The sequence below is a fragment of the Haemaphysalis longicornis genome, unplaced genomic scaffold (assembly GCF_048455015.1).
Source record: "Haemaphysalis longicornis isolate Haplotype H1 unplaced genomic scaffold, Haemaphysalis longicornis Haplotype H1 scaffold_3, whole genome shotgun sequence".
Lineage (NCBI taxonomy): Eukaryota > Metazoa > Arthropoda > Arachnida > Ixodida > Ixodidae > Haemaphysalis > Haemaphysalis longicornis.
The window spans coordinates 125,186,575-125,213,477 of record NW_027526335.1 but is presented as its reverse complement, the minus strand read 5'-3'; the positions used below and the strand labels follow the sequence as shown (position 1 = coordinate 125,213,477).

General features: G+C 47.2%; 1 protein-coding gene across 3 annotated transcripts in view; it reads left to right on the top strand.

Moving 5' to 3' along the window:
* The window catches only part of LOC144175069 (cytochrome P450 2A4-like), a 99,793-nt gene extending 73,500 nt beyond the window's left edge, over positions 1-26,293 (top strand). For 2 of the 3 annotated variants that reach the window (XM_077704113.1, XM_077704112.1), the window contains exons 5-9: positions 3,928-4,232; positions 8,975-9,090; positions 10,490-10,748; positions 21,242-21,432; positions 25,863-26,292. In XM_077704113.1, the coding sequence (XP_077560239.1) occupies positions 3,928-4,232; positions 8,975-9,090; positions 10,490-10,748; positions 21,242-21,432; positions 25,863-26,122 (1,131 nt within the window). In that variant the 3' untranslated portion in view covers positions 26,123-26,292. Of the gene's footprint in view, positions 1-3,927; positions 4,233-8,974; positions 9,091-10,489; positions 10,749-21,241; positions 21,433-25,862 lie in introns of all 3 variants that reach the window. The other variant, XM_077704111.1, reaches the window with a different exon arrangement.
* Positions 26,294-26,903: the final 610 nt, after the last annotated feature.

The window sequence follows — 26,903 nt, the reverse complement described above, 5'->3', positions numbered from 1 at the left end:
AGATCGGCCAGGGAACGCATGAAAACCTATCATCAGATAGTTGTGCACTACCGCCCAGACAAATTAAATATCCTCCCCCTCATAACTTCCTCGACAATATTTTGTTGAGGCATTTATGAGGGGGAGGATATTTAATTTTGATTATTATGAGGGGGAGGATATTTAATTTGGATATTTATGAGGGGGAGGATGTTTAGTTTAGAGCTTCCTCTAGGTGCTTTGCTGCATATATGCAGTGAACCACCTGGAGGCAGCTCTAAATTATTAAGATCTATGCCGACCCTAATGCTCTCTGTGCAAAGCCTAAAGACGAGATTAATGTTGAATTCCAATGGTAGATCCGGAGCGGTCAGCGTGCTCCACCGCGGAGCCCGCCGACTCCGCGATGAGCAGGTACTCCGAAGCTGCCTTTGGAACGCAGCCGCTCCCGCCGGAGCAGAGTGCCAAACCGTGACGGGAACAGGAAGTCCCTAGCATCCTTTGCGTCGCGCCTTCCCCGAAATCGTCTGGTTCCCGCGGGCGCGTTCACCTCGCGCTGCGCGGCTGGAGGAGGCGGAGAAAGAGAGCACTGGCTGGAAGCGCAGACGGCGGCGACGTTGGCGACGTCACGCGGCAAACGTAAACGCCCTAGTGAGCTCCGACCTACTCCGCCGATATTGGCGGAGCAACGTTTTAAGTGCGAATGCACTTTATAAGCGACCCCAAACCATCCACCGCCGGCGGCGGCGGCGTCCGCAGTGCTCCTCTATATTTAAAAAAGAAACAGCATCCGGCGCCAGGGTTCGATCCGAGGACTTTGCGGCCGCAGCGCGACGCTCTACCGACCAAGCCACGGACGCGAAGGTGATATCAGTGTTAGTGACGCGCCTTATATCTTTAACGCATTCAAACTACGTCGTCAGCGGCGTGCGTTGGCGACTCAGCGGCGTTATAGTGGCTTGATAACTGCGTGGTGTACACGTGATACAGCAAACCCGATGGAAGAGATGGAAGAGAAGGCGGCGAGGCGGTGGGCTGCGGGGGCCGAGCGCAAGCGCCGCAAGCGGGCCGACAACCGTGCATTCGCACTTTCACATTCTCCCCCTCGGGGAAATGCGGGGGAATTTTTTAAAGACGATAGTCTTTCTTGGGCTACTTAAACCCAGAAATTTTTGTCTGTCTGCATGTCTGTATGTCTGTCCGTCTGTGACTCGATTCAGCCACCCGGCCAAAGAAAAACAATGCCTGCGCAATAGTCTTATATAGTCACAGCTAAATCTACCCGTCTATGTCCGGTGTAATGTTCATACTTGTCAACATTGTTGAAGAAGAACAAGACATTACGCAAATATGAGACAACAAATCAATACAGAAGGGATACTTGCAGCGTTCCTTTATAAAAAATCGTACATGTTTGATTTTGGCGAGAATAAATGCTTCATAAACTGAAGAAAAAAAAAAGCCGCCCGCATCTTCCCACGGGGGGAACTCGAGTAAATGCGTCGCATCTACTCGAGTCAAGCAAAGCGTCACGTCAAGCGTAAGCCATGCAAAGACGCCCTTGACTGAATTCCGAACGCGCGCTCCGCCGCTTATATACGTTGAGGGGACTGCGTAAGCCGGTCCCAGTCGACGACGTTGGCGTACTTGTAAAGCGGCGTGGACTCTAGGTGTTTGAGCCAACCGCGGATGTTGCTTGGCCGGAGAACGGCACACCGGTTATATGCGCAGCGCGCCCGAAGGAGAGGAAACCGCGGAAGAGAGAGTACTGCACATGCGCCGGCCCAAGCGCGTCTGCCGCGGCTATGACGCAACGTGCCGCGGCTATGACGCAACACAATCCAACACAATCCACTTCAATCCAATCCAATCCAATCCAATCCAAATCCAATCCAAGCCAAGCCAAGCCAATCCAATCCAAGCCAATCCAAGCCAAGCCAATCCAAGCCAATCCAATCGAATCAAATCCAATGCTCCTCGCGAGAGAGTGTTCGAATCCAATCCAATACCCCTCGCGAGAGATGTGTTCGCTTTCGCCTCGACTCGACGCGCATGCGCAGTCAGCGTGCGGACTACGGACGCCAACGCGGGTGACATCGTGAGTTACTGAAATGCTCTGCATTTAAAAATATCACTCCGGCGTCGCCTGCTGTCGCCCGCGCCATATAGCTTCTGGCGGCATTTGAAGAAATCAAGTGGCAAGAGTTACGAAAGGTTCCACTAGATATGTTCCACGTTCTGCTTGGAACGCACGTGCACAAGGGAAACACGGTTCTATAAACGTTGAAGTAGGGCGCCTCGATTAACGCGCGTCTTCGCCGTACGGCAGCGTTCGCATCGAGACACCCGGTTTGGAGCAGTGGAACGCGGGAAATTTAAAATGATTTAAGCAAACCTTTGCCGTCTTTACCATGGGAGGAGCGCGACGCAAGAGGAGCAACATGAGAGGTGAGGGGGAAAGCGAAGGGAGGCATTTACTTCGCAAAAGCCGATAAAGACTATCGTCTTTTGGCGGCATTTGCAACGAAAGTAGCAGATACGTGGCCAATTTTGTGTTCCACGGAGCGACCTCGGCTGCGACGGCGCTCGCGATCTGCAATTGGAACAGGATTTGGTTGCTCCCGATCTGCCATTGGAACGCGTCTGCTCCAGACAGAGCAGAAAAGTTGCCCCGAAAGTACTCCGGATCTGCCATTGGCATTCAACATTAGTTTATCCTCTCCTAGCGACCTGCAATTAACTAGTTCAGAGACGTTGGAGGCCGCGATGCTCAGCACCGACCCGTCGATGCAAGTTTGGGCCTTGACACATGCGCTGGAGATTGCTGGAAGGCATGGCTTCGTCGCCACCCCCCGCGACCCAACATTCCTTGCCCTTTATTGACGAAATTAGGCAGAAATAGTGAATGCTTAGAGAGCATAAACTGTGAATGCGGTAGGTTCGTTCCAGAATTTTCCCTCGATTGCGAAGTGACGCTATCTCGTCGTACATCTGTAGACCATGTCTTCTGAACATTTTATAACAAATGAGATGAAGCGGCCGCTTGTAAGCCTATCCACTCGTGCCAAAAGGCCGCCCAGTCACATACATGTATACATACAGACGCAGAAAAGAATTTCTGTGCGTAAGTAGCCTCAAAAAGGACACCCTATTTAAACCAGCTGGAACTTTTTAAAGACTACCGTTTGTCTTGGGCTACTGTAGCTCAACAATTCTGGTCTGTCTGTCTGTCTGTACCTCGAGTCAGGCTTCCGGCCAAAGGTTAAAAGAATACTTGAACGAGAGGTTTAGTGCAGACCTTTTCCAAAACACTGCATCTGGACTGCATCCAAAACACTGCACCCTTCATGTTTGCCAATACAGTTGACTAAAAAAAATCATGAGTGATATTTGAGAAAAAAACATCGGCACAAAACTAGTTTCGGCAGTGTCGTTTTAATTAAACATACGTGCCTGCATGATTTTGGCAATAATAAATAAAAAGAGCATTGAAAACAATATTTTCACAAAGAAATAACAAATAGAGCTAAGCTGGTGGAGCCCGGACCTCATGGCGTCGTTTGAAATACAACATAACGAAAGGGTTAAATAAACGGCCCGTGAGCAGTGCAACGCTGGACAATTGAATTGACTTGACGAAATCTCCACCGTGTTTAACGTGGGAGGAGACAGACGGGAGGGGAAGAGAGCGATAGGTGGACGGGAAATGGAAGAGAGACATTTTTGTGACAGGGCCGGCAGAAGATTGTCGTCTTTTGACGATATTTGTACCTTAGTAAGCAGATACGCCGCAAACTTTTTACGAATACGTCTTAGTTTGTTCTGCGCTAAAAAGCGTTTTTTGAATACAACCGTGGTGACTCGAGGTTTATTCAGCTCACACGTATACGCACATCAAACTGAGTCGTTGAAAAAACCTCGAAAATGCGTTTTTTGTTGCGCCATCAGGAGGGATGCGAACTCTTGATGGAACGCATTGCCAAGGAGCGTGGGAAGGCGCTGGACATCGTGGAACTACTCATGGACAGCCTGTCGAACAACGTGGGTGTGTTCGTGTTCGGGCGTCGCTTGGAGCATGGTCACCCTAAGCGAAAAGGCCTCAGCTGGGCTCTGCTCGACCAGTTCTCGGCGAGCCGAAGCGGAGGCGTGCTGGGCTTCCGTCCCGACTTCGTCAGGTCTTTGGCCCAGCGGTTGTCTTTCACTCGCAGCGGCTCACTCGTCAAAGCTATGACATGGATGGAGAAATTCTTCGGGTGAGATTGCTCTAACACTCTGCTACGCCGTACGATCAAACGCAAAGGGGTACGTGGCGAGTTTCTGAGTCACATTAAGGCGGAAGTAGCCTCAAAAAGGACACCCTATTTAAACCAGCTGGAACTTTTTAAAGACTACCGTTTGTCTTGGGCTACTGTAGCTCAACAATTCTGGTCTGTCTGTCTGTCTGTACCTCGAGTCAGGCTTCCGGCCAAAGGTTAAAAGAATACGCCCGCCTGTCGTGCCGATAAAATGCCCCCCGCTTTAAAGCGCAAATAAAAATACACTTGTGTTTGCACGGCATTTTATACCCTGGTCTTCACAGTACCAGTTAATTCCGTTACCACTGCTCTAAATCCGTCCACGGCCAGCGGAGCAACAAAAGCTTTAGTGTTGTTCTTTGCTTCTTGGCACATAGCCTTATGGGGGATAAGCCAGAAATCGGTAGCTTTTAGGGGCTAACGTGCCCGCTTTGCAAAACGAAGAATTGGAAGCGTAAAAGTTGTAGAATAGAGCAGGCCGCGTGACACCCGAACGTGATGACACGTCAGTAGAGCAGGTGGGAACCTTCTGCAAAAGCCGTTATTATAAGAAAGCTGCGGCGTGTTTCAGACTGCTTGCTGAAGTTATTGGCGCCCTAATACAACGGAACAAAAGCGAAGAAAGAGACGCAAGTATCATGCAGCAGTAGACAAGTTGTTAAGTATTACGAGCATTGTGCCTTAAAAGTACATAGCAGTCTTAAGTGCCAAGAATTTTTTCAGGGATGTACATTTGTAAAGGACGGGCCAAGTGCCTATGGATACTAGCCAGGTGAAAACAAATTGGGGAAGCTTGCACTAAGTCGCGCAAGGCTTAACCCATAACGAAGCTTCAGAATTTCTTACTACGCGAGCACTGTGGAACGCATAAGAACGTGTTTGTACAAGTTTGAAATTGTTTATTGACAGATTTCGTAGTCGATATGCTAGTAATAGTCATCGTCATATGCATCGATATCGTCGTGTTCCTCATGCGAGGCATTAAATGCGAAGCATGACAACAGACGGGGCGCAGTGGCGTCGCGTACGTGCGCGATGGATGCGCGACGTTCCTGGTGTCGCATCGAGATTCCGGGGGCCGTTATTGATTACGAGGCAACGCGAAGCGTTCCTCGGGGTTTTCGCCAGTATTTTTTTCTAAAGCCACTGCGCGTGCCGGGGACGCTGGGCGGTTGCCGTGAGGCACCCCTCATGAACGCTCGGTATTTTGTTTATTGCGCCATTCTGCCACGGGGAATACGTAACAAGGAAACAGTGAACTAGATAGAATAGAGGCACGGTATTTTCTTGGTATTTGTAACACGTTACCCGCCAAAGAACAGTTGCAACAGCTACGCCAGCCCTGCTATTAAAAAGGGCTCAAGGTTTACATACTAAACCTAGTGATCATGAGTCAAACGAAAAACTATAGACACAGGCGTGGAAAGATTGCCTTTGCTTAAGATTTCGCAGCCTGCTGTCTGGCAACATATAAACCAAGCCTTCGTTTACTGGAAATCGTAAAATTCGGTGAAAATGTCCACATAAGCGGAGTTTACAGTTAAGCGAAATGCCAAAAATGTATGGTCAGGTCAATGGGATAAGGGCTAATGCTTCATGGTAACAAAAGCTCAATTGCGCAAGGGAGCTTTTGTAATACGACTTTTTATTACTGCGGAAGAAAGAACTGCTTGATACTCGCCTGTATCGCATTCCCATCTTTCCCCAGAAAAGCGTACTCGACCTGCGCAATGCATCACATCGATTGTTGTTCGTCGCCACTACAGTCTAAGTTGTTGCGAAGCAGGCGCAGCATGTTCGTTGTTGAAGTCGTTTTAAACGCTTTTTGAGGCTCCTCTTGCATTGATAGAATGGATGGAGTAGAAGATATCGTCGCTGAAATAAAGAAAAAGAAAGGGACTTGAACTGGCTACGCAAAGGCGAAATGAAAATCGGTGGAATACAAGGGGTACAGTGTGCAAAACAAGGACGACCAATTACTCCAAGCAGGGACGAAATTAAAAAAAAAATGGAGGCAACGAATGGACTAGAGGGCGCGAGATAGGAGCAGTTGGAGGTCGATGGTAGAGGCTTTCGTCGTGCAGTGGACCTATTCGGCTGCTGCTACTGATGATGATGATGCAATCGCCGGTTCACCGACGAAGGGAGAGAGGCCGCCAGCTGTGCTGTTTCTCCAGCCTTGCACCACTAGTGCAAGCTGCACCATTTTTTTAATTGGATGAAAATGTTTGGTTATTTATTTATGTATTTACTTACGGATAATAATTATCCTATTATTAATAATTAATTAATTAATTAACATACCCTGAAGGCCCCAAGCGGCATTACATAGGGAGATAGGGTAATTTACAGAATCAATATTTAAAACATATACGACAGAAGGAAGAAAAGGCATGCAAAGAAAATTCCCCCGCATTTCCCCGAGGGGGAGAATGTGAAAGTGCGAATGCACGGTTGTCGGCCCGCTTGCGGCGCTTGCGCTCGGCCCCCGCAGCCCACCGCCTCGCCGCCTTCTCTTCCATCTCTCCCATCGGGTTTGTAGTATCACGTGTACACCACGCAGTTATCAAGCCACTATAACGCCGCTGAGTCGCCAACGCACGCCGCTGACGACGTAGTTTGAATGCTTTAAAGATATAAGGCGCGTCACTAACACTGATATCAGCGTCGCGTCCGTGGCTTGGTTGGTAGAGCGTCGCGCTGCGGCCGCAAAGTCGTCGGATCGAAACCTGGCGCCGGATGCTGTTTCTTTTTTTTAAATATAGAGGAGCACTGCGGACGCCGACGCCGCCGCCGCCGCCGCCGCCGCCGCCGCCGGCGGTGGATGGTTTGGGGTCGCTTATAAAGTGCATTCGCACTTAAAAAAGGGACATCTTGGCGAACTTGAACGCATAACATAGCGGGTTTAAAATCGCACCAGAGTCGCGTATATACAACAGTCACTTTCAACATTACCTTATCGCTTGCAATAACTGCACCGTTCTTGACTCGAGATAGGCAAAAAGAACTTTCTGAAATGATGCAGAGTCCCTTATTGCCACATTGCAATCTGGTAACTCATTCCATGCTTTGATTGACTATCAAACCCTACTGAAAAGTTCCGTACATACGGAATTATGGGAATACGGAGTTCATACGGAGTGTTACGCCCCCAAGCGTAATAAATGTATATATTAGTCCTACAAACACGGGAATTATATGAGTTTGCACAATATGAACGTTTGGCACTGTTTTCGTGTTTTTATCTTCAATAATAAGCAAAATAACTCTCCGTATGATTTCCGTATACTCCGTATATACGGAATTCATACGGACAATTATTTATCGGTTCTATTGATCATAGAGACTTAAAACCGATGTCAAATGTTTCAATAGGCATGCACTGTTTCATTTTCATGTGCTTCTGAACAATCTTTCTTGATTTGTGGCGGCTTTGTGTCGTGCTAAGAATGTACTCCGCATTCCCATAATTCCGTATATACGGAACGTTTGAGGAGGGAAGGGGGGAAGTTTGATACTGGACTGTTCTTGCGAACATGGGCAATACCTTGTGAATGTGATAAACACGCGTGGAAGTGTGATGCTCAAGAAGAATGCGCACAGCCCCGAATGAAGAGTCCCCAAATTACAATGACTGAAAAAAGGACATACGTAAAAACTTGCTTCTATTGTGGAGGTTTAAAAGATTGAGTATGCATTTTAAAAGGCAAACACTGTTGAATGCTGAGTAAGAAGATAAAAACTGTGGTTGATTCACCTGTCATAGAAATTGGTAAAACACTAAAGTGAAATGTGCAGTGAAATCTGCAGCTGAGCATGATTTGCAGGTCGGCGGCTGTCTTGTGGGTGAGCTTGGTCAGGGACGTCCTGTTGGCGGGTCACTTGGGCAAAGGTGTGCTGGCGTCATTTCCGTGACGGATATCACGTCACTGAAATCTTGGTGTATCCCGGAATCGAACACTTTCGTGTTAAATATAAAACCCGAAAACTAACAAGTATAACGTACTCTTTAGTACTAAAGGTTTCTTTACCGACTCTCTGGAAGGTGGCCGTCAGCGTGCTGAAGTCATCTCTTCTGTGTCAGCACATTTCACAGGCGTGGAATTGGCTCTAATCATTTGTTATTGGAGGTGTCTGTGTACGCATGATTTCTCCTTGTTTTACTATGCATGTTCTGCATAATTCTATATAAGAGTCGCTTTACGAAACCTTTTATGCGTTGTGCCTGCACATCGTATGTAAATATTAACTGCGTTTTGTTGTCGGGGATGAATGCATGTTTTTCGTTGCCAATATTGCGGTCTATGCGTGACTAACGCGTGGGTGTGAGAAGCTGCCTTTTGCAGAGTGTTTCGTGCGGATTCTGTCCTCATTGTCGTGCAGTGTATTGGTAAATAAAATTATTAAATAGAATTAAAATGGGAAACAGAAAGTTCAGGTTTACTTTTTGAAATAACACGTAAGTGGGAGGGATTTGTACGTTCTATGAAATAGAAGTTTTGTTTTATTTTTGCAGGAAGCAAAATTAACAGACAACTCAAAATAGGACGTGGTTTAAATTTCGTAAACACAACCTTGTAAAAAGAGTTGAGGATGACCGTGACCTCCTGTACGCAAAAAATTGTGTGGCAGTTAGCTCTGGGAAATGCTTTAGCTGAGTTCCTTTGCTTAACGTTAGAAAAAATACTTTTGTTGTGCAGTCACCAGCTCACTTGGCATCGTAAAACCCTCGGTGGCGACGAAAATCGGGACTACATGGATGCCTATCTAAGGAAAAGGGAAGGGCGGGAGAACGACGAAACAACTACGTATAGCCGTAAGTACCGCGTTTAATTGCTCTCTAAGCACTTTACTTGCAATTGCATAGAGTGTGCGTGCGGAATTAAGGTCGTAAGTGGAAACGCCCCAGAAGAATCAGGAGCGGCCGTAAGAGGCTAGGATCAGTGAAAGTATACTCTTGTGTATTTAAAGTAAGCTATCTCAAGAGCAATGTTTTAATCCAACACTTTGTTCGAGTGAATTAAGCGGCAGAAGTCTTGAATTCTTTTTGCAATAGTAGAATTCTCCACGCGTGCAAAAGAAAACCACCAAATGGGTGTCTCACGGTGGCTTTACGGGGCTACATTAAAAGTAAGGTTCTGCTGGAATAGTCACACTAATGCGGCGAAAACAACACATGGCCACAAAGGTCACTACCCTGATACCAGTAGACGTAAAGAAACGAACTTTGTGTCGCTTAAACAAAGCTGTTCAACTTTAGTGAACGAGATGATATGGTCTCGGTGCATTTGGCAAGCAGTTTAAAAAAAAAATAAACAATGCGTTCATTCTGCCGCCAAACAAATTGAACACAAGTTATGCCAACAAGCGGTGCAAACTGACGTGGCAATTATCTTAGTTAATCACCAAGCCAATTGAAAGAATACTTAAGTCAGATCAACTGACGGCAACAGGGGTAATGGATGCGCTTTTAGGGATAGAAACTGTTGTCTGGGATTAATGAATAAGTTAGTATAGCAATAAGTTTCACTCAAATTAGAAGAAATGAGTAGAGTTTAGCCGGACGAGGCGTAGGAAAGACTGAGGTCACGTGGACAGCTAGATCACGCAAGTAGCTGCCAGGGGCGGGCAAACAGCTGAGGAAAGATGCATAACTCCGCAAAGGGATCAGGTCACAAAACGTGGCCAAAAAAGGCACTCTGACGGCGTAGTATAGACGCGCATAGAAGTCTCTAAGGGAGGCCTTCATACTGCAGTGTATTAAGCTAAACTGTGTACGAGGATGATAGAATATATTTAATTGCTTTCAGTGGAAGCCAGGGTGTTTTTGTATTTATTTACAATCTAAACAACATCAAAAACATGGAACCAGAGATAACTATGGATATCGTTTATGAAGGGATCTACCAGCTTGGATGTAAGGTGCCATATTGCATCATTTGCAGCCCTAAGGGCGTTTTGTATTCCAAAGTTAAACATATATATATCGCTGTTGCATGTATTTATTGCAGAGAAGCATTGTCGAATTACTACGCATGGAGAAAAGGGTGAAACAGATTCGGAAATGGACTAACCGAAATATTGAGGGCAAATAATAACTCCCGGATACAATGAAAATGTAAAGAGAATAAACTAAGTAGGTGCAACAAACGCTGTATATAAACATTAGAATTAAGCAAAAAGTGATCTCAGTCACTCTACCTTTCATTCTGCAGTGGCTTGCATCGTGGGAAATGCAATGGGCCTGATGATAGCAGGGTCAAACACGGTGACGGCTGTGCTTCAACGTCACCTTCTGCTGCTAGCCGCCTACCCGGATACGGTGCAGGCGCGCATCCAGGAAGAAATTGACGCTGTCATCGGGTGCGAGCGGCCTCCTGCCTGGGAAGACCGACATGCAATGCCCTTCACAATGGCTACCATCTTGGAGTGTCACCGGTGGCACACGCTTCTTCCGATGGGCGTGCCGAGGCGGTGAGTAGTATTGGGGCACCGCCCTCCGTATGGATTATTTCCATGGTACTTGATGGAACATTGACAGCATTCCCGAGCACTCTCGAGAGTTCAGGGTGGCTGAGAGCAACCATGGTAATGGAGTGTCTTCGCCCAATGAACGTAGAGCGGAAGAAGGTTAGAAGGGTATTTTTGCGTCTTTTCGCCCCTCTGTGCCCCCATTCTTGGGAATAACTATTTTCTGGATAAAGCCGATGTATGAGAGCACTTCCACGAAAGAAGTTTCGAACAAGGGCAGGCGACGATGACGACAAAAACGGTTCGACCCGTTTTCTAACCATGCCGCATTCTTAATAGGATGATTGTCACTCTCGGGTGACCTAAACACGACGATTTCGCCAGTATACCAAACGCTAGGACACAGACCTCGAAGTTTTCATTGCACCGGCAGGCTTTCTATTTCATGCAAGCCTACCACGTCGTGCTCAAGGTGGGCTGTCTGTATAGTACGAATCTATCCGCCCCAAAACGTACTTTACAACCAAACTATACAAACGCAGACTCTTCATAATTTATTGGATACACTGTCTACGCCGTGGTCAGCAGAATAACAGAGTTTACGTTTATTTGCTACCATTGGATAGAATCTCTTATGTGACCTCGCTCACCTTCATTGACCAGGCTCCCGGCATCAAACTCGCTTTTCTGGAGTTCTTGGATGGTTGCTCCAACAATATTGGTCGCGGGAGAATGAGAGTGGAGCAAGATTACCCAAGATAGGTTTTGCAGAGAAACTAGACTGTTTTACTCACCCGATCCTCCCGGTCCGTTACTTTAAACTGCTTTGCACGTTATTAGTGGTGGAGGTTGACCCCTCAAAACTACCAATAAGATTTATGTGCAACGGCTGCTTCCTCGTGCCGAGGCCGTAGAAGCCCCAAGGAGACCCTTGTTGGAAAATCCTCAGACCAGATTATTTTAAAACTTAGGGCTGGAAAACTGCATGCCGGGACCTTTAATTTCGCTCGCTCTCCAGAATCCACTTGTGTCCTTTGTGGTTCCACCGACAACTCGATCACCGATTGTTCTTGCCCCACCAAGAGAACGCACACCACCTTATCGGCAAAGCACACAACTCGTTCCCTAGTTTCACATGACGTTGAACTGATCCCGAACTTGGCTGAGGTCGCGGATATTGCTTCTAGTGTAACAAATGGAATGTGATCCATTATAGTAGAAGGGGTGAGGCCGGAGACGCTGGTGAATCGGTCCTTTTCTGGAGATCGATGCGAGACTACCTAAACTTCCGACTGGAGAGGAAAACGCCAGTCAGAGGACAACCGCAACTGGCGCTGTCCTCCACCTACTTCTGCAACGTCGTCTCCCAGGACGCTGCGTAAGCTTTTACCGCGTAACACCGAGATCTTTATAATAGTATGTCGCGTCATAACAACGTCCTTGAAGTGCTCAAGCCGTGCAGCCTTGTTTTTCCCGAAATGGCGGATGAAGATGAAGGAGGTCACCTTTTCAGGGGTATGGCTGAGGATGTGTACAACTTTCTGATAACCAAGGAAGACCTAGACTCGGCCGCTGATATGATGTGGCACTGCGGCGCATATGATGCGCTGAAAACTCGGCGGATTTCACAGAAATTTTGCTGCCTTGTCAACGTGGCTAGCGCTGCCTACATCGACACAAATGCTCCAGACGACATCGTCATGATTACCTGCAAAATCATTAAAAAAAGCCCTCACACAAGGCATCGTCTTTGCATTGAGCCCAATTTGGGGCTCTACCAGTGTGCAGTTCGGCAACAGCCTCCCCCTCCTGACGTCGCTGAATGTTGGTCCGGGTATACCTACAGAGATCGATGGAATGACTACCAGAACAATTCGGTCACTGCTGCTTTTTTCCAGCCTTTGGCCAGGCAGCCCTGACTTGAGTGCTATGAAATGCCCGCCGGCCACTTCCCCGCTACTGCTGCTTTCCGAGCCCTGACATATGCTCTGTCGCATACAGAATAAAATCACTTCGCTTCTTGCTACAGTTTATGGTTCCCGTACAGGCAACAGACGACATCATCCTTGGTATTGATTTATTGGATGCATACCGAGCTACAGTAGGCTGAGCAGCGGGTAAGCTCTTCTTTTGTCTTGAGATTCTGCCAACTTAATTAGATGTTAACTGGAAAAACGAAAAAAAAATAACGTTTTCGGTCACTGAAGACGTGCTTGTTTCAGCCCTGAGTGCAGTGTGTTCGTATCCATCACAACTTCGCGCCTTGGCGTAGGTCACCACCATGTCCTAGTTGAAGATAAAGCAATAGCGTCATTAAGAAAAATGTCTTCGTACCACAGGCGTTGGATAAGGCATTTGGTGGTTCTACTCAAGATTGGACAGTGAACGCGTCCGCTGAATCTGTGCTCCTGCCTAGCGGATACAGGATCACCAAGTTCGATTAGCGTATCAGCGTCACGCAATTCGAGCGGTCAGTGGTGCAGGCAGGTCACCACCGATTAGGCGGGACATTCTTATGAATTGCTGCGAAAAGTCGCTTTCTTCCAGTGGCCGCTTCCCTGCAAAGCTTACTAGCCCAGTACACATTGGTATCCGAATTTGCGCTGGATAAACCGCCAACGCGGCCCAAACTCGTATGTATCACAGAATTGGCACAGGTGAAGCGCCACTCATCCGTCGAAAAAGCATTTAGAGTGGCTCCGACAAAATGCAAAGTCATCAACGAGCAAACACAAGAAATGCTGGCGGAGGCACAAACGAAGGCACGGGATGGGAGACTCCTGGTCTTCCAGCCCGTGGGCAACCACAGTGATTCTGGTGAGGAGGAAACATGGTTCATAAAGATTCTGCATAGACTGCCATTGAGTGAACGTCATTACAAAGAAGGTTGTCCGCCTTCCCGATCGAATATATTACGCGGTTGACTGGTTCCATTGAACATCATACTTCTCATCGAAAGATCTCCGCTCGGTTATTGGCAGATAACAGTTATGAACAGAGGACAGCTTTTGTGAGACCCGGTGGTCTGTTTGAATTTAATGTAATGTCTTTGGGTTTGTGCAATGCCCCGGCCACGTTAGAGCGATTCATGGAAACCACCCTGCAATGCCTGAAATGGGATGTTTGCATTTGCTACTTGGATGACCGCATTATATTCGGAAAAACGACCCAATAGCATAATAGCCGTTTTGGCCTTGTTCGTGACCGTAGCAAACAAGCTGTGTTGTTACTTAACACTAAAAAGTTTCGTTTTGGTGAACACCCAACAATAGTGCTGGGGTTCCTTGTTGACAAGGATGGAATGCGTCTGGACCCCCAGAATATTGCGTAAGTATGTGCCTTTCAACCACCGCGCACCTGAAAGGATCTGCAAAGTGTTCAGGGATTATGTTCTTACTTTCATCGATTTGTTAGAATTTTCGCCAGTTTTCTCTTACCCTCACGGCAATGTTGCAAAAAGGCACCTCCTTTCTGTGGATACTGGAGTGTGGGTCTTCGTTTACCCAAACGAAGTTTTTACTCCCCTCCGGACCGGTTCTACGGGTCCGGGGTTATGCGGGGTTTTAACCCACACTGCGTAACTGACTTGCACACCGATGCTAGTGTTCTGGGTTATGGCCGGTTTCCTGAGCAGAGGAACTTCAGGGTCACGGGAACGGAATGTCTTGCAGTGGTGTTTGCCGACAAGAAGTTCCGGCACTACATATACGGGCGCAACTTCACGATAGTTACGCACCAGCTTTTGCTATGCTGGCTGGTGGGTCTTCGCGATACATCCGGCCGGCTTGCTCATCGTCGGGCCCTATGGCTAAAATTATATGGCTTTTCTGGCTCGCATGGGAGTGGTCGGCGACGCACTGATGCTGATTGATTGTCGCGCCTCCCTGTCAAGACGGCTCCTGGTAGCGACAATCAGTTCGACAGTTGTCTCGATACCATTTCAGCTGCTGTACCCGTCCCTTTGACCTTCGTTCAAGAACAGCGAAACGACCCTTCGTTGGCACCCTATGGTAACTTGGCCCAGCTGGCTGGTTCACGCGCCTTGTGCGTCGTGCACGATAGTACAAGAGAATCGCTCCGCGGGTGGGTTCGCCTTTTGATCGGTGTACTTGAAATCTTACTCCTAGCGATCCTTCGTGACATGCATGAGGATGCAACTTCTAGTCATCTTGCTTTTTCACACAGTTTTCATCAAACACTAAGCCATTTTTACTGTCGCAGATTGCGAAAGAATACACTGCAATAGGTCGCCATGTATATCCGCTACAGTTTTCTCCAAAAAGCAGGCATCGATATAGCGGGACCTTTCCCAACAGCCCCAGTGGAAATAGGTGGATGATTTTGTTCGTTGACCATCTTACTAGGTACGTCAACACAACTGCATTGATTTCTGCCAAAGCTGTAGATGTGGCCTATTAAGTGCAGAGCACTTTAGGATCCCGCCTTGTCGTCGTAGCTCGTTTGCTGTCACGCTGTCTAGCCAACGCCGCAATCAGGTGTTGCAGCGACGTAACGGACCCGAACAGAGGCTACGAAAAACACGCGTGTTATACAGTCAAAACTTTTCGAAACTCTTGAACCGCTGGCGCTTGCCATACATCTCCCCGTTGCTTAGCGCAAAGACACTGCAGCTACATTTGAAGCAAAATATGTGAAGCAACCGGCAGCGCACGCGTCCCTTTTGTAAGGAACGCCCATTGAATTGGTTTTTGCCATAGTAGGCGAAAAAATCGGCCGCAAAAAAAAAAAACAAAAAAAACGCCGTCTCCTAAAGTGCGCAGTAAGGCTCCGAGACATGCGAGATGAAATCAAGAACAAAAAGAACAGAACTCCCGCTCGTGCTGTTCCAGGCAGAGGGCACGCTAGTGCTACGAAGGCGAGAAATGTAAACTGCATTGGACAGACCCTATGTTCAATTCATCAGGACAGGAGTGAGACAGGAAGGGGAAGAGCGTGAGGGGTGGTAGCAATGAGCGGATTACGGCACCAGAGCCCCTCTGGCGGATTAAGCACTGCTGTGCACTTCCGACCGCTTTCACGCTGAGTGGAACTGATGTAGTTTTTTTCTATTGCGCACGTTTATTTCTTGTCATTGGGAACAGGTTGGAAACACGTTGGTGTTGGAGTTGATTAGGAACATGTGGGTGCAAGGGTAATGGAGAATGCCTCAGTAACCGGAAATTTGCTAATGACGCTGCCTTGCTAATTAACTCAGGGGACGAATTGCAAAGCATATTTACCGCAGAAAACGCAGAATATGCAGAAAACTAAATTGTCAATAGTCTCGGGACAGCACAGCGGTTTGAGATGGGTGGCGAGGTGGTGGAAGTGGCAAGCGATTATATCTACTTGGGCTAAGTAGTGACCCCGGATCCCAACCATAAGGCAGAGATAATTAGAAAGATAAGAATGAGGTGGAGCGCATTCTGCAGACATTCTCAGATAATGAATGGCGGCCTAGCATTGTACCTGAAGCGGAAAGTATAAAACAGCTGCATCTTACCGGTACTCACCTACGGGGCAGAAACTTCGGAGCTGACTAAAAGGGTTCGCCATTGAGGACGACTTAGCGTGCACTGGAGCGGAAGATGATAAAGGAAACGTTGATAAATAAGAAGAGAGCGGAGTGGGTCAGGGAACAAACGCGTGTTAAGGACATGTTAGTAGAAATTAAGTAGAAGCAGGGCATGCAACGTGAAGGCAAGATAACCGTTGGTCATTAAAGGCAACAGAGTGGTCCCTAGAGAAGGCAAGCGTAGAACGGAACAACAAAAAGTTAGGTGGGTAGATGAAATCATGAAGTTCGCGCGGAGAAATTAGGCGCAGCTAGCAGAGAACCGGGATTATTGGATATCTAGGGGACAGGGCTTTCCCATCCTGTGGGCGTAGAAAGGCTAGTGGTGATGATGATTTTTTGTCATGAATGTCCGACAGTTTACGGTTAAAAAACTCCTGAAATTTAGCGGTACTGACTTGCGTCAATCAAAGCCCTGCCGTCCCCAGACCAACGGTTTAACGGAGACCACAAATAGGACAATCCCAAACACAATGCCCATGTATGGGGCATCCGACCAGAACAGCTGGGATGCCGTTCTGCCTTTCGTTACATACGCATACAATACTGCGAACCATTGAAATGTAGGGTAGCCTGCTTACCTACTTCTCTACGCCCGAGTTCCGCGCTGCTTCATGGAAAGCTTCTTCTCTTTTATCCGCAATGGCAATTCATCGGTCGCCCAAACACTCTGCCTTGCCGACGAGTCACGTCGCTTAACTAACCTTTGTACTCTTGCCTCCCAGGCTCGAATGAAGGCTCTCTCATGACGGAGAACACCCTGTCATCACGTAGCTCCAAGGGACTTTGTGGGGGTGGGAACTACTGTGCAAAAACGCGCACTGAAGAAAAAGTTTGGTCGAAGTATTCTTGGGCCTTCTTTGGGCCCAAGCGCTTAAGCAAAGTCAACCACGTCTCACTGAAATAAACTCTCACGGTCATCGATCAAGCAACACACAGATTGGCCACGTCAAGCTTAACAAAGCTCGAGGGCGCACTCACTCTTCCCCAACCCTCGTGAAGTTGTTACGACAAGACAGACTGAACGAAATCCTGTGGTGTTACGCGGTACAACTAACGCTGAGCCCTAGGAGAAGTGGCTGACGAAGTCGGAGGACAATGCTAGTCGCGGGCGGAGAGAAACAAGAGGTGGAAAGAGAGACAGAGAGAGATAAGGTTGAGCCATATATGGAGCACACTATGTTTAGTGGCGCCAGTCTCAGCAGCACCGTTATTATGTGGCCTCAGAGGAAGGGGGGTGTTCCGCGGTCCTCCGACGGTGATGAGCTCGGCGGAGGTGCATAGTTTCTTGCAATGTGAGCAGCCAACGCGGACCATAGGGGGCCCTTAGATTAGCAGGGGAGAGGCCTAGTTTTACCACGAGTAGGGAATATCAGGGGTAAAGGGTTGGTGGGAAGAGGTTGAGGTGAACTCTGTTCGATCGCAGGAAAAGTATTGATTCACCAGTGTCTCCAGCTTCGCCCCTTTCACTGTAAGTAAGCCTGTAGTATCTATAAGTAAGTAAGTAAGTAAGCCTGTAAGTATTTATTGCACTCGTAACAGTATTTTCGCCCTATCAACTCTCGGTGAGCTTTTGACCGCTTTCGATAGGTCCAAGCCCCACGCTTCGCCCTATCTGAACGGATTTCCACATGGCGCTACAAGAACAAAAATGATACCATCCTTCTTGTCCTACTAAGCTTGAATATTCATATGTGGCCACTTAAAGGCTTACCCATTAACTAACAGCTGCAGTAGTGGCTAGTAATGAGCCTGCCTGGCCGTAAACTGCTCTAGCTAAGCTACAGCAGTGTTACAAGACGACACTTTGGAAGCTAGTGAAACCTATCTTACTACGCGGCTCCAATGAGGGCCCGATGAGCATCGTTGGCATCGTCGTTTACAATTCAGCTTCCGACTACATCTGTTATCAGTGGGTGATCTTGATTGTTCATACCTACTCGTCCTGGCCTCTCCAGTTTCGCGGGCGCTGTTTTGGGCGTGGACATGGACATACCTAAGACATATGTCCACTCCAGCCTCCCGGCATCGCTGAAAACCTAGCCTCTATTCTATATTTCATGTATTCTCTCTCCCGTCTCTTTTGAAGCCCGCCGTAGTGTGGCACTGGGTTCCGTACAGACCCACGACTGCTTAAGGCAGGTTTTCTACCAGAAGGAATTCAGCCTGAAGGCATTCATTTAAGCGGACGATTGAATTGATTGGTTGACGCATCTGAACTAAACACGTGCATTTTCCTTTTTCTAGATTGCCCTGATTATACGGCAGTTGGGACACACAAGGTCACGAGCTGGCTACAACAAACACCGCCATTCTCCATGTAGCCAAGTGTTTTCTGCGTGCCCATGTCACCATTCTCTCATGTCATATCCATTCGCGCAGCTTCTAACCATGTTGTAGACAGCCTCCGATATATTGTCTCAATTATTGATGTTCTTGAGTCCTTTGGTTGCTGGCTTTGCACACTATTGTCTCTGCAGCTGCTTCATCTTATTGATCACGTCGTTAGGAAAGGCGGAGGGCAACACCAACCGAAGCTCGTATATTGGTTTTCTCCACCGTGTAAACTCGTTTGGTGTGCTCTGCTCAGTTCTGTGGCCTAATATAGACTGAGTGAACATCGCTTGATAGCAATAATCTCTCAGCAATGCACGCAATAATTTACCTTCCAAGTATGTTCACTAAGCAAGTTATAATTCTAAGGGGCTCAGTCCAACACACCGGGTGAACAGGTCGCCCAGCGCAGAACAATTACGGTCTATAAACGTACTCGCATGTCCGTGGGCTTCTCAATAGAATTATATGGGCGTTCAAGAAACTCTGCCGTTATCATATCCACCCGAAAGAAATCGTCGTTTTTTTCGTCTGGTTCGTACTATTGCACCCCTTCAGAGAATCATTCTTGCATGTATGGAGCGATTATCTCGGCAAGGCCTTTGCGACACCATTCTTTTTCACCAGACTTGGAAGTTGCAGCGTATGCCAGCATCAATGACTCTTTTATGACTACTGCAGTCTACGGCCCCATTCCGAATTTCTTCACAAGAGGTATGCTTCTACGAAGCTCGTGCTTCAAGACGCAACAGAGCTTCTTTCTATTCTTGGTGTCTGGGCCTCATTTCGCAATTGCCTTGCTGAAAACGCGACTCGGTTTCACATTCGCACGAACTCGGCTGCTGTGCATGAACCACGTGCCACTTCACTTTCCTTCATTCACACAGATGATTTTTCTAGACGACTTCACGTCTCACGTGCGAATAGAATGGTCACATGGGGTGTTTTCCAGCTCAATAGATTGCGGATCCGGCCTGCCACTCAAAACTGCCACTTCGCCCCTTCACGCGCCAACCAAAGCAGGCTTCATTTCAATGTGGAGCTTTTTGGGAAGCTCTTTCCAGATTCCCGAGTGCACTAACTACCTATACTACTATGTGGATAGCATCACTTAAGTGACATTAGGTGCTGGGAGGAAGTCCTCTCGCGGAGAATGCGGATCGGCATGGCGCTTTCACCGACAATTAGCTGCGTGTGATTTGCACACTTCTACGCTTCGCTTTCAAACACCTGGTCGTTTCTACTAGCGTCGGTTTCCCTTTCCTTAGCAGAACAGCTAGCATTGGCCTGTCGGGCTTTATCCCCGAATATCCGTTGCAGCGCAGACACCTAACATCCGCGAGCCTAAGGTGCTTGAAGTTTGGCTGGTCATCCCCATCCCGGTATTTTTCGTCTTGAGGTAGGGGCCATCGTTTATTTTTAATTATTTTCTAAAGCAAACATTCACACAAGCAAAGTTTGAGGGACGCGCAGTGAGACTGTGCCGCAAAATATGTTACGGACGCACGACAGCAGCTGTTTGTAGAGCATGAAATCAAGAGGAATAACATTGATAGTTTATGCATGATTTGTTGGGTTACTGTGCTCCGCAAGCGAAGTTTCGGTCGGATTTGGGAAGGGGTGTGGTTCCGAGTGGAATGTAAAAACCGCCGTGACAACAAAATTGATTGGGAGGCAGTGGACAAAGCAATCCGTCTATCCCATGTTCGTACGCAGCGTGACTCCTGAAGAGCAATTCGCCGTTTTCTACGAGATAATCTGGTATTATCATCATTGTCACTCACGTCTCTCCTCGGTTAGGGGAGAGGATATGAAAGCCGAGTATCACGAGTAGGACGGTGCTGACGTTGAGAGCGACAATAAAGTTTCTCTCCGGAACACTGGGAAATATCATTCTAGTGCGGAAAAAGGAATTAAGCTTGATTAGTATTTTCGTACTGTAATTTATACCCTTGTATTTTTATGTAGACAACCCCCGCAGTATATTCAACACTCACTGTTTATTTGGGACCAATCTATGAGGCCAAGTGGGACCTATGTGCGTGATATCTTACCTTTCAGGAGAGATAAAGTCTATAGTGGATGCATGCAAAGTGCTCAGTATTGTAATGAGCTTCACAGGTTTGATACTGTTGTGAAGATAATTTATTTTTGTTTAAATAGTGGAGCTATTGCAGGCCGAGCCTTTTCGTCCGTCGGCTGTAGGTAGCCCGTCACGCAGGCGTGGGACAAGATTCCCAGGCGCACCGGAGCCTCTATGGGTGGGTCTCGCGGTTGCCAGATTTACCGATAGATGGCGCAGTGGTCTGGCATCGACGGGTTCCTCTTTTCCCCGCCGGGAAGGGAGAGTGGAGGGAGCCTCCCGCTGTTGACTTTTACCTGCCGATTTCTCTGCGCGACAGTAGAATTTGCGAGGCGACACCGCTGCCGTTCTCGGGGCCTAGAGCCGACGCAGGACAACCACAGCTCCACTATTTCAGCAAATTTCACACTTGATCAAGCTGCACTTAATTTGTCTGGTTGTACTTACTGTTTTATTTAAATAAACGCCCATATTCATGCTCAAAAGTGTTTTTCTTTCTCGCAGTGCTCAACAGGACACCATAATAGGCGGATATTTTCTACCAAAAGATACCACTGTCCTTGCTAACGTCTGGGCAGTGCACCACGATCCTCGACGTTGGTATCAACCGGAGAAGTTTGACCCAACGCGCTTTTTGAAGAAAGATGGCTCCCTGGCATGCGACAAAGCGCAAGAAATCATTCCATTTTCTGTCGGTAAGTACACCAGTTTTTTCCTCCTCCCTAAATTACGCAGCTGTAGGAAATGAAAAGACACGATAGACGTATCGTTTCATCGGTATCGGACGATAATAGAGCAGAAGATCGGGGACAGCGCAACTGATACCGTGTCTCCCATCATCTCTGAGCAAGTTCACTACATGAGCAAGTGCGCATCTGGGCGGTGTTGAATGCTTCTTAGCAGAGGTGAAAATACCACTGTCAGACTCAAAATACCACTGTCAGACTCAATTGAAACGGAGAGTAATCACAGATAAACGCAGTCAGAGGAGTGAAGCGGACAGCGTCGTAAGCTAGCCCGAGAAAGATCAGGTGTGCGCACACCTACAGTGGCTGAAATAAGCAGATGCCCGGAAAAGTAGGCGCTAAAAGGCGAAGTGCTGTAAGAAGTAAACTTGGAGCTAACGGCGAAGAGGTAATATTCTGATTTCGCATGCCGCAACTACAATGTGGCTAAAGGATGAGCCATGGTGGAAGGTATCTGGAGCTACTCGAGTTAACGGTGTTGCTTTTGAAAATGTTTATCGAGGAGCGGAGGGAAGAGTGTTGGGTGGAAAAGTGTAGCAATGGGGGTTCATCCTATTCTGCTAAACGGCGGACCGTGGCCGCAACCTTCGCCTGGAGACTCCTCGTTTCTTTTTGAGAGATATCTGTTTAAGCTTTAGCTCTGGCCGTCCCGAACTTAAAAAAAAGCTCCACTCGAGCGCGTGCGACACAAAGGCCAGCACAAAAAGAATAGAGCTTCTGCTCGTGCTGTTCCGGGCAGAACAAGAATCAAAAGATTAAGATAAAGACACGCAGTAGAACATTCCGCTCGGCCAAGAGAGAGGGATAGCTAATCGCGGCCGAGGGAAGCAATCACAGCGGCACGTGTGGCGAGGAGGGATGGGTGGTGTGCAACGAATGGCGCACGAGGAGTAGTGGGGGCATAGTGGGAGAGAGAGACAGCTGTGTATAGGCGCGGGGTTGATAACTAATCACAGGGCGAGAGACGGGACAGACAGAAGAATAACCACAGGACAGGCGCTATCTGTCCTATGGTTATTCTTCTGTCTGTTCCGTATTTCGCGCTGTGATTAGATAAGAACACCTACCAACTCGCACAACTTGCAACTGTCCTATAAGTGTGGAGCGCGATGCAGCCACCGTGGAGACGAGGCGCTTCGTATGGGATTTCCTGAGCCTGGTGATGACGTACGCTCTTAAGTGCAGGTGCTCTTAGTATCTGGTCTACTCTCACTGTAGAGACAGGCTTTGTTGTGCAAAAGGAGTGCAAACAGCTTTGTCGTCTGACCAGTCTTCGCGACGTTAAGTCTGTGATGCTAGTTCAATATGTTTCCGAGCCGGCTGCAACGCAGCGTGTGCTCCCATGCAATGCTCGGCCGAGTGGGCTACAGAGCTTGGAAGAAGGATATTCGACGGGCATGTTCAAACTACGTGGTTGGTGGGGCTGGGGCTGGGGCTGGCAATTTTACACTATAATTGTGAAATGGTGGGCGAAAGTCGTTGAAGGCCAGTGTGATTGTAGTACGTTTGGGTTTGGAGTTGGAACCATATGTGATGGGTGCAAACTTGCTGTTCACAGGCTGCATTCATATTTACATTCGATCACAAATACAGCGGCGCATGAGGAGAGACGACTGGACCTCGGGCTCTGTCGCACGATGTGTTAGGCACTCGGAACTATAGCGGGGAAGAACTAAGAGCCGCGTCCATAAAAACATAGACAACGTTGAAGTTGACAAAATAAAAGGAAGCGACATGTGCTCGAGAGGTGTTGTGAAGAATCGCGAGGTGGAGTGACAAACATCACTGTGCGGCCACTGTATACGAGTAAGCTTTGCTAGTTATACAAATATGCCCGTCTCTCCGCCTGTATGATTTCCTGCCTGTCTGTAACACGATATAAGGAGCGCTGCATTGCTATACTGGGCCGTATGGGGTACTTAACAAAGGTGGCGGTGCCTTACATGAATGAATGCCGTTATTTATTAAATGCTTTTTTACAAAACGGTACGGGCCTTTAAATGTAAAGCACTTCACCGAAGTGCCTCGAAGGCAGAGAGATGTAAAAGTTTATGTATACAGACACGGCCCTGCAGAGAATGCGTAAGCACTATCTGGCAATTTCCACCAAAAAGTACAGTAATAAAACGTTTTGGTGTTTTTATTATTTCATATGTCAAACTTAACACTGCATGATTTACAGTTCTTCAGAACAATATTCCTATATTCTCACTTACTTCGCGAGCAGCTAATACTCTAATCCACCCGCCGACGTGGCTTAGTGGCTAAGAGCTGCGCTTCTCAGCATGAGACAACAAGCTGTATTCAAGACTGCAGTGGCTGTTTGAATGCGTAGCATCCCTGTACTACTCATCTAGAGTTCTAGGGGTACAGATCAAGTTTCAGAGTGAAAGCTGTATTATTCCAGTTTCCAATCTGAAAACGCATCGCACCGTCATTTGGACTTTCAAGTTCAGCCAACGTACAGCCAGCGCCTCTTGCGGTTGCGGAGTGAAAGCTCCTAACTGATAGTTTGTTCCAAGGGGCGCGGAGGGGGATAAGGGAAAGGGTAAGGGCGCGTGACATCAGAAAAAGATGGAAGGAGGCACTGGCTGCATCCAAGCTAACGCGCCTTCATTCTTAAGCTGGCGACGGCCACGACAAGCGTCTTGTTTTGCCTTGCGGTGCTCTTGTCTGCACGTTCACTGCGTGCTCTAGGCGCGACAACATCGCCTTAGACCATGATTTAGCCACCATCACTCTAGCCAACATGGTTTAACTGCGTTCAACCATGGCAAACTGTTTATTTGCGGTTTTCATACTGCATGATTTTTCGTGGTCAGGAAATTGACGGGCGGTATTTATGTGGTATTCTTAGCAGTGAGCGAAAACAGTATTATATAGGGAACAACTATTCAATTTACTATCAGTGGTAACATAATTTACACACTAAGGAAAAGCATAACGATGGGTACAAAAATACACCGTATGTTTATTATTAACCACGTCTCTGTATAGGTTTCTACAAACATAAATGACACACCGAATTAAAAAGATGGAGGTAGAAGAAGGGCACGCCATTTAACCTGGGTAAAGGCTAGTTTGCTATGCTGCGCGCGGTAAAGGGAAATATGCACGAATATCTAGCAGAGAAAGGAGAAATGTTGGAGCAGACAGGCATGTCCAGCGCTAAGGCACTAAACGTTCCAAGTTCAGTGATTGTCAATGGAGTCTTCCAGTCCCATACAAAAACAAGGTTAAATGGCGTTAAAAAGGAGACAGGTGAAAACACGACAAAATAAGAGTTAGCCTGTCGCTGCGATGGGTAGCGCCAAACACAACAAAAGAAAATCATAAAAGTCCCAGAAATCAGTCGTCTCACCGACCCAATATTCGAGCTGGAGCATTACGAGGGCCAACAGGTTTCACTACAAGAAACCTTGCCGGCGTACTATCTGCTCATTTGCATGTCCGCTAAAAGGTCGATGGACAACGCTTTACAAAATGAAGCAAGCTCACACTAACGCGTAAGACTTGAAGGTAGCGAAGCTGTACGCAACCTTCATGACTATCACGACGGTTTCTGTCCATGATTTCAGGCGTTTTGCTTCTTCGATGCCGCGACGACCATTACTCTAATATACTGGCTTTAATTGGGAGCTTCTTTCATTTTTTAAGTGATAATCATTGGGAATCACATTCGAGGGGCTTACGCTATGACGTGTCTTTTTCGTTCCAAGCAAGTGTTGCCACACTTACGGCAATCGCTGGAGTTTCTTTATGCCAGTTTTGACCAATCTCCCTTAGTGAGTATCCTTGGCTTGGCAAACGGGTGCCGCGGACGCTGGGCGGTCGTTTCGAGGCACGCGCACACAAGCGCTTGGCATTTTCTTGTTTTTTTGTTTGCATCTGGTCGGTCGTCACAATCTTGTCCAATTTCCCTAAGTTGGTATGCTTGGCGTTGCAAACGTGCGCCGTGGACGCTGGGCGGTGTTTGTGAGGCACACACCCACGAGCGCTCGGCATTTCCTTGGTTTATTAACGGCAGCGTGGTCGCCTCGAGGCGCGCGTTCCGCATTTTCTTGGTATTTTTAACTGTGGACTGGAAAAATTGCCATCCGCCAAACAGCTTCGCTGTTTAAAAAACCATCCAAGTGTGGTGCGCACAAATTGAGTAGAACACCAAAAATGCGTTTGAACCGTTTTTCTGACCTATTTGAACAAAATGAGGCTTGATTGTGCTCATAGAACCAATTTGCATCAAATCAGCTCACATAATTTATATAATTCGATACTGTGCTTCGTGTTCTAGGTGACACATTGCGGAAGTTGGTGCATGCTTCGATTATGCTTGAATAAACAGGGAAATATGACTGAATATTTTATTACTTGTCTTTCAGGAAGACGGATGTGCCCAGGAGAAATATTTGCCTCCGTGGAGATATTCCTTTACCTGACTGGGTTTCTCCAAAAATTCCGAGTTCTTCCTCAGGAAGGCTGCGTGGTCGACATCCACGTACACGACACCTTCGTTCTAAAGAGTAATCAACAGAAACTACGCTTCTTTCCACGAGTTTCTCGACCGCTCTTTAGCAGGGGAGACCGACAGGTCTCCGACGTAGAACTAATACAGTCCACACAGGCCAACGCTGCCGCTTAGGAGGCCCCGCGAAGCAAGATAGGAACGCTCACTGACATAATTCATTCATTCATTCATTCATTCATTCATTCATTCGTTCGTTCGTTCATTTATTCTTTTTTCTGCCATTAATTAATTATTCCATTCATTCAACCGCAGATGCCTTCCACTAACATCTGTATGTAGAAGTGTTTGCAAAGCAATGAATATAAAGAATGTAAAATTTTCGAGTTACTGACTCACTTTTTGTACGATTGTGGAAATACCGCGTCTTAAAGACAAATGTTTACTAGTAACAACTAATAATCTTGCGGCCAATCAACGCCATCGATAGGGGATGCGGTACTGCATGGGCTGATTTCGCTGTTAGGACGTCATATTCGTTTCAAAGAATCATCAAAGTGTACATATAGTAAAAAATATAATATTTGAACAATAAGGTAAATTTTATAGTAAAATTAAATTTGAGTACGTAAAGTAGAGTATAAGTGGTATGTTCTAAACTAACATTTCTCTGGACACACATGAGCACAAACTACGAACAATATGCAAGAAGACACCTCCTACAAACAGCAATTGACGCACAAGCTATCATGTGCTTTTTCATTGAACCGTATGGATGAGTATGTGTAGTTTAGTGCCCAATTCCCCTAGACGTATTGTGGATACTTGATCCTGTCCACTGCTGCAAGCGGCATTCTTGAGTGAGATATCCCGTCTGGGACATAGGATTATTTTTTTCTTCTTGCTTCTCGCAGGTTGTATTTCTAGTATGTTGACGAGTATGTCGTCTATTCTCATG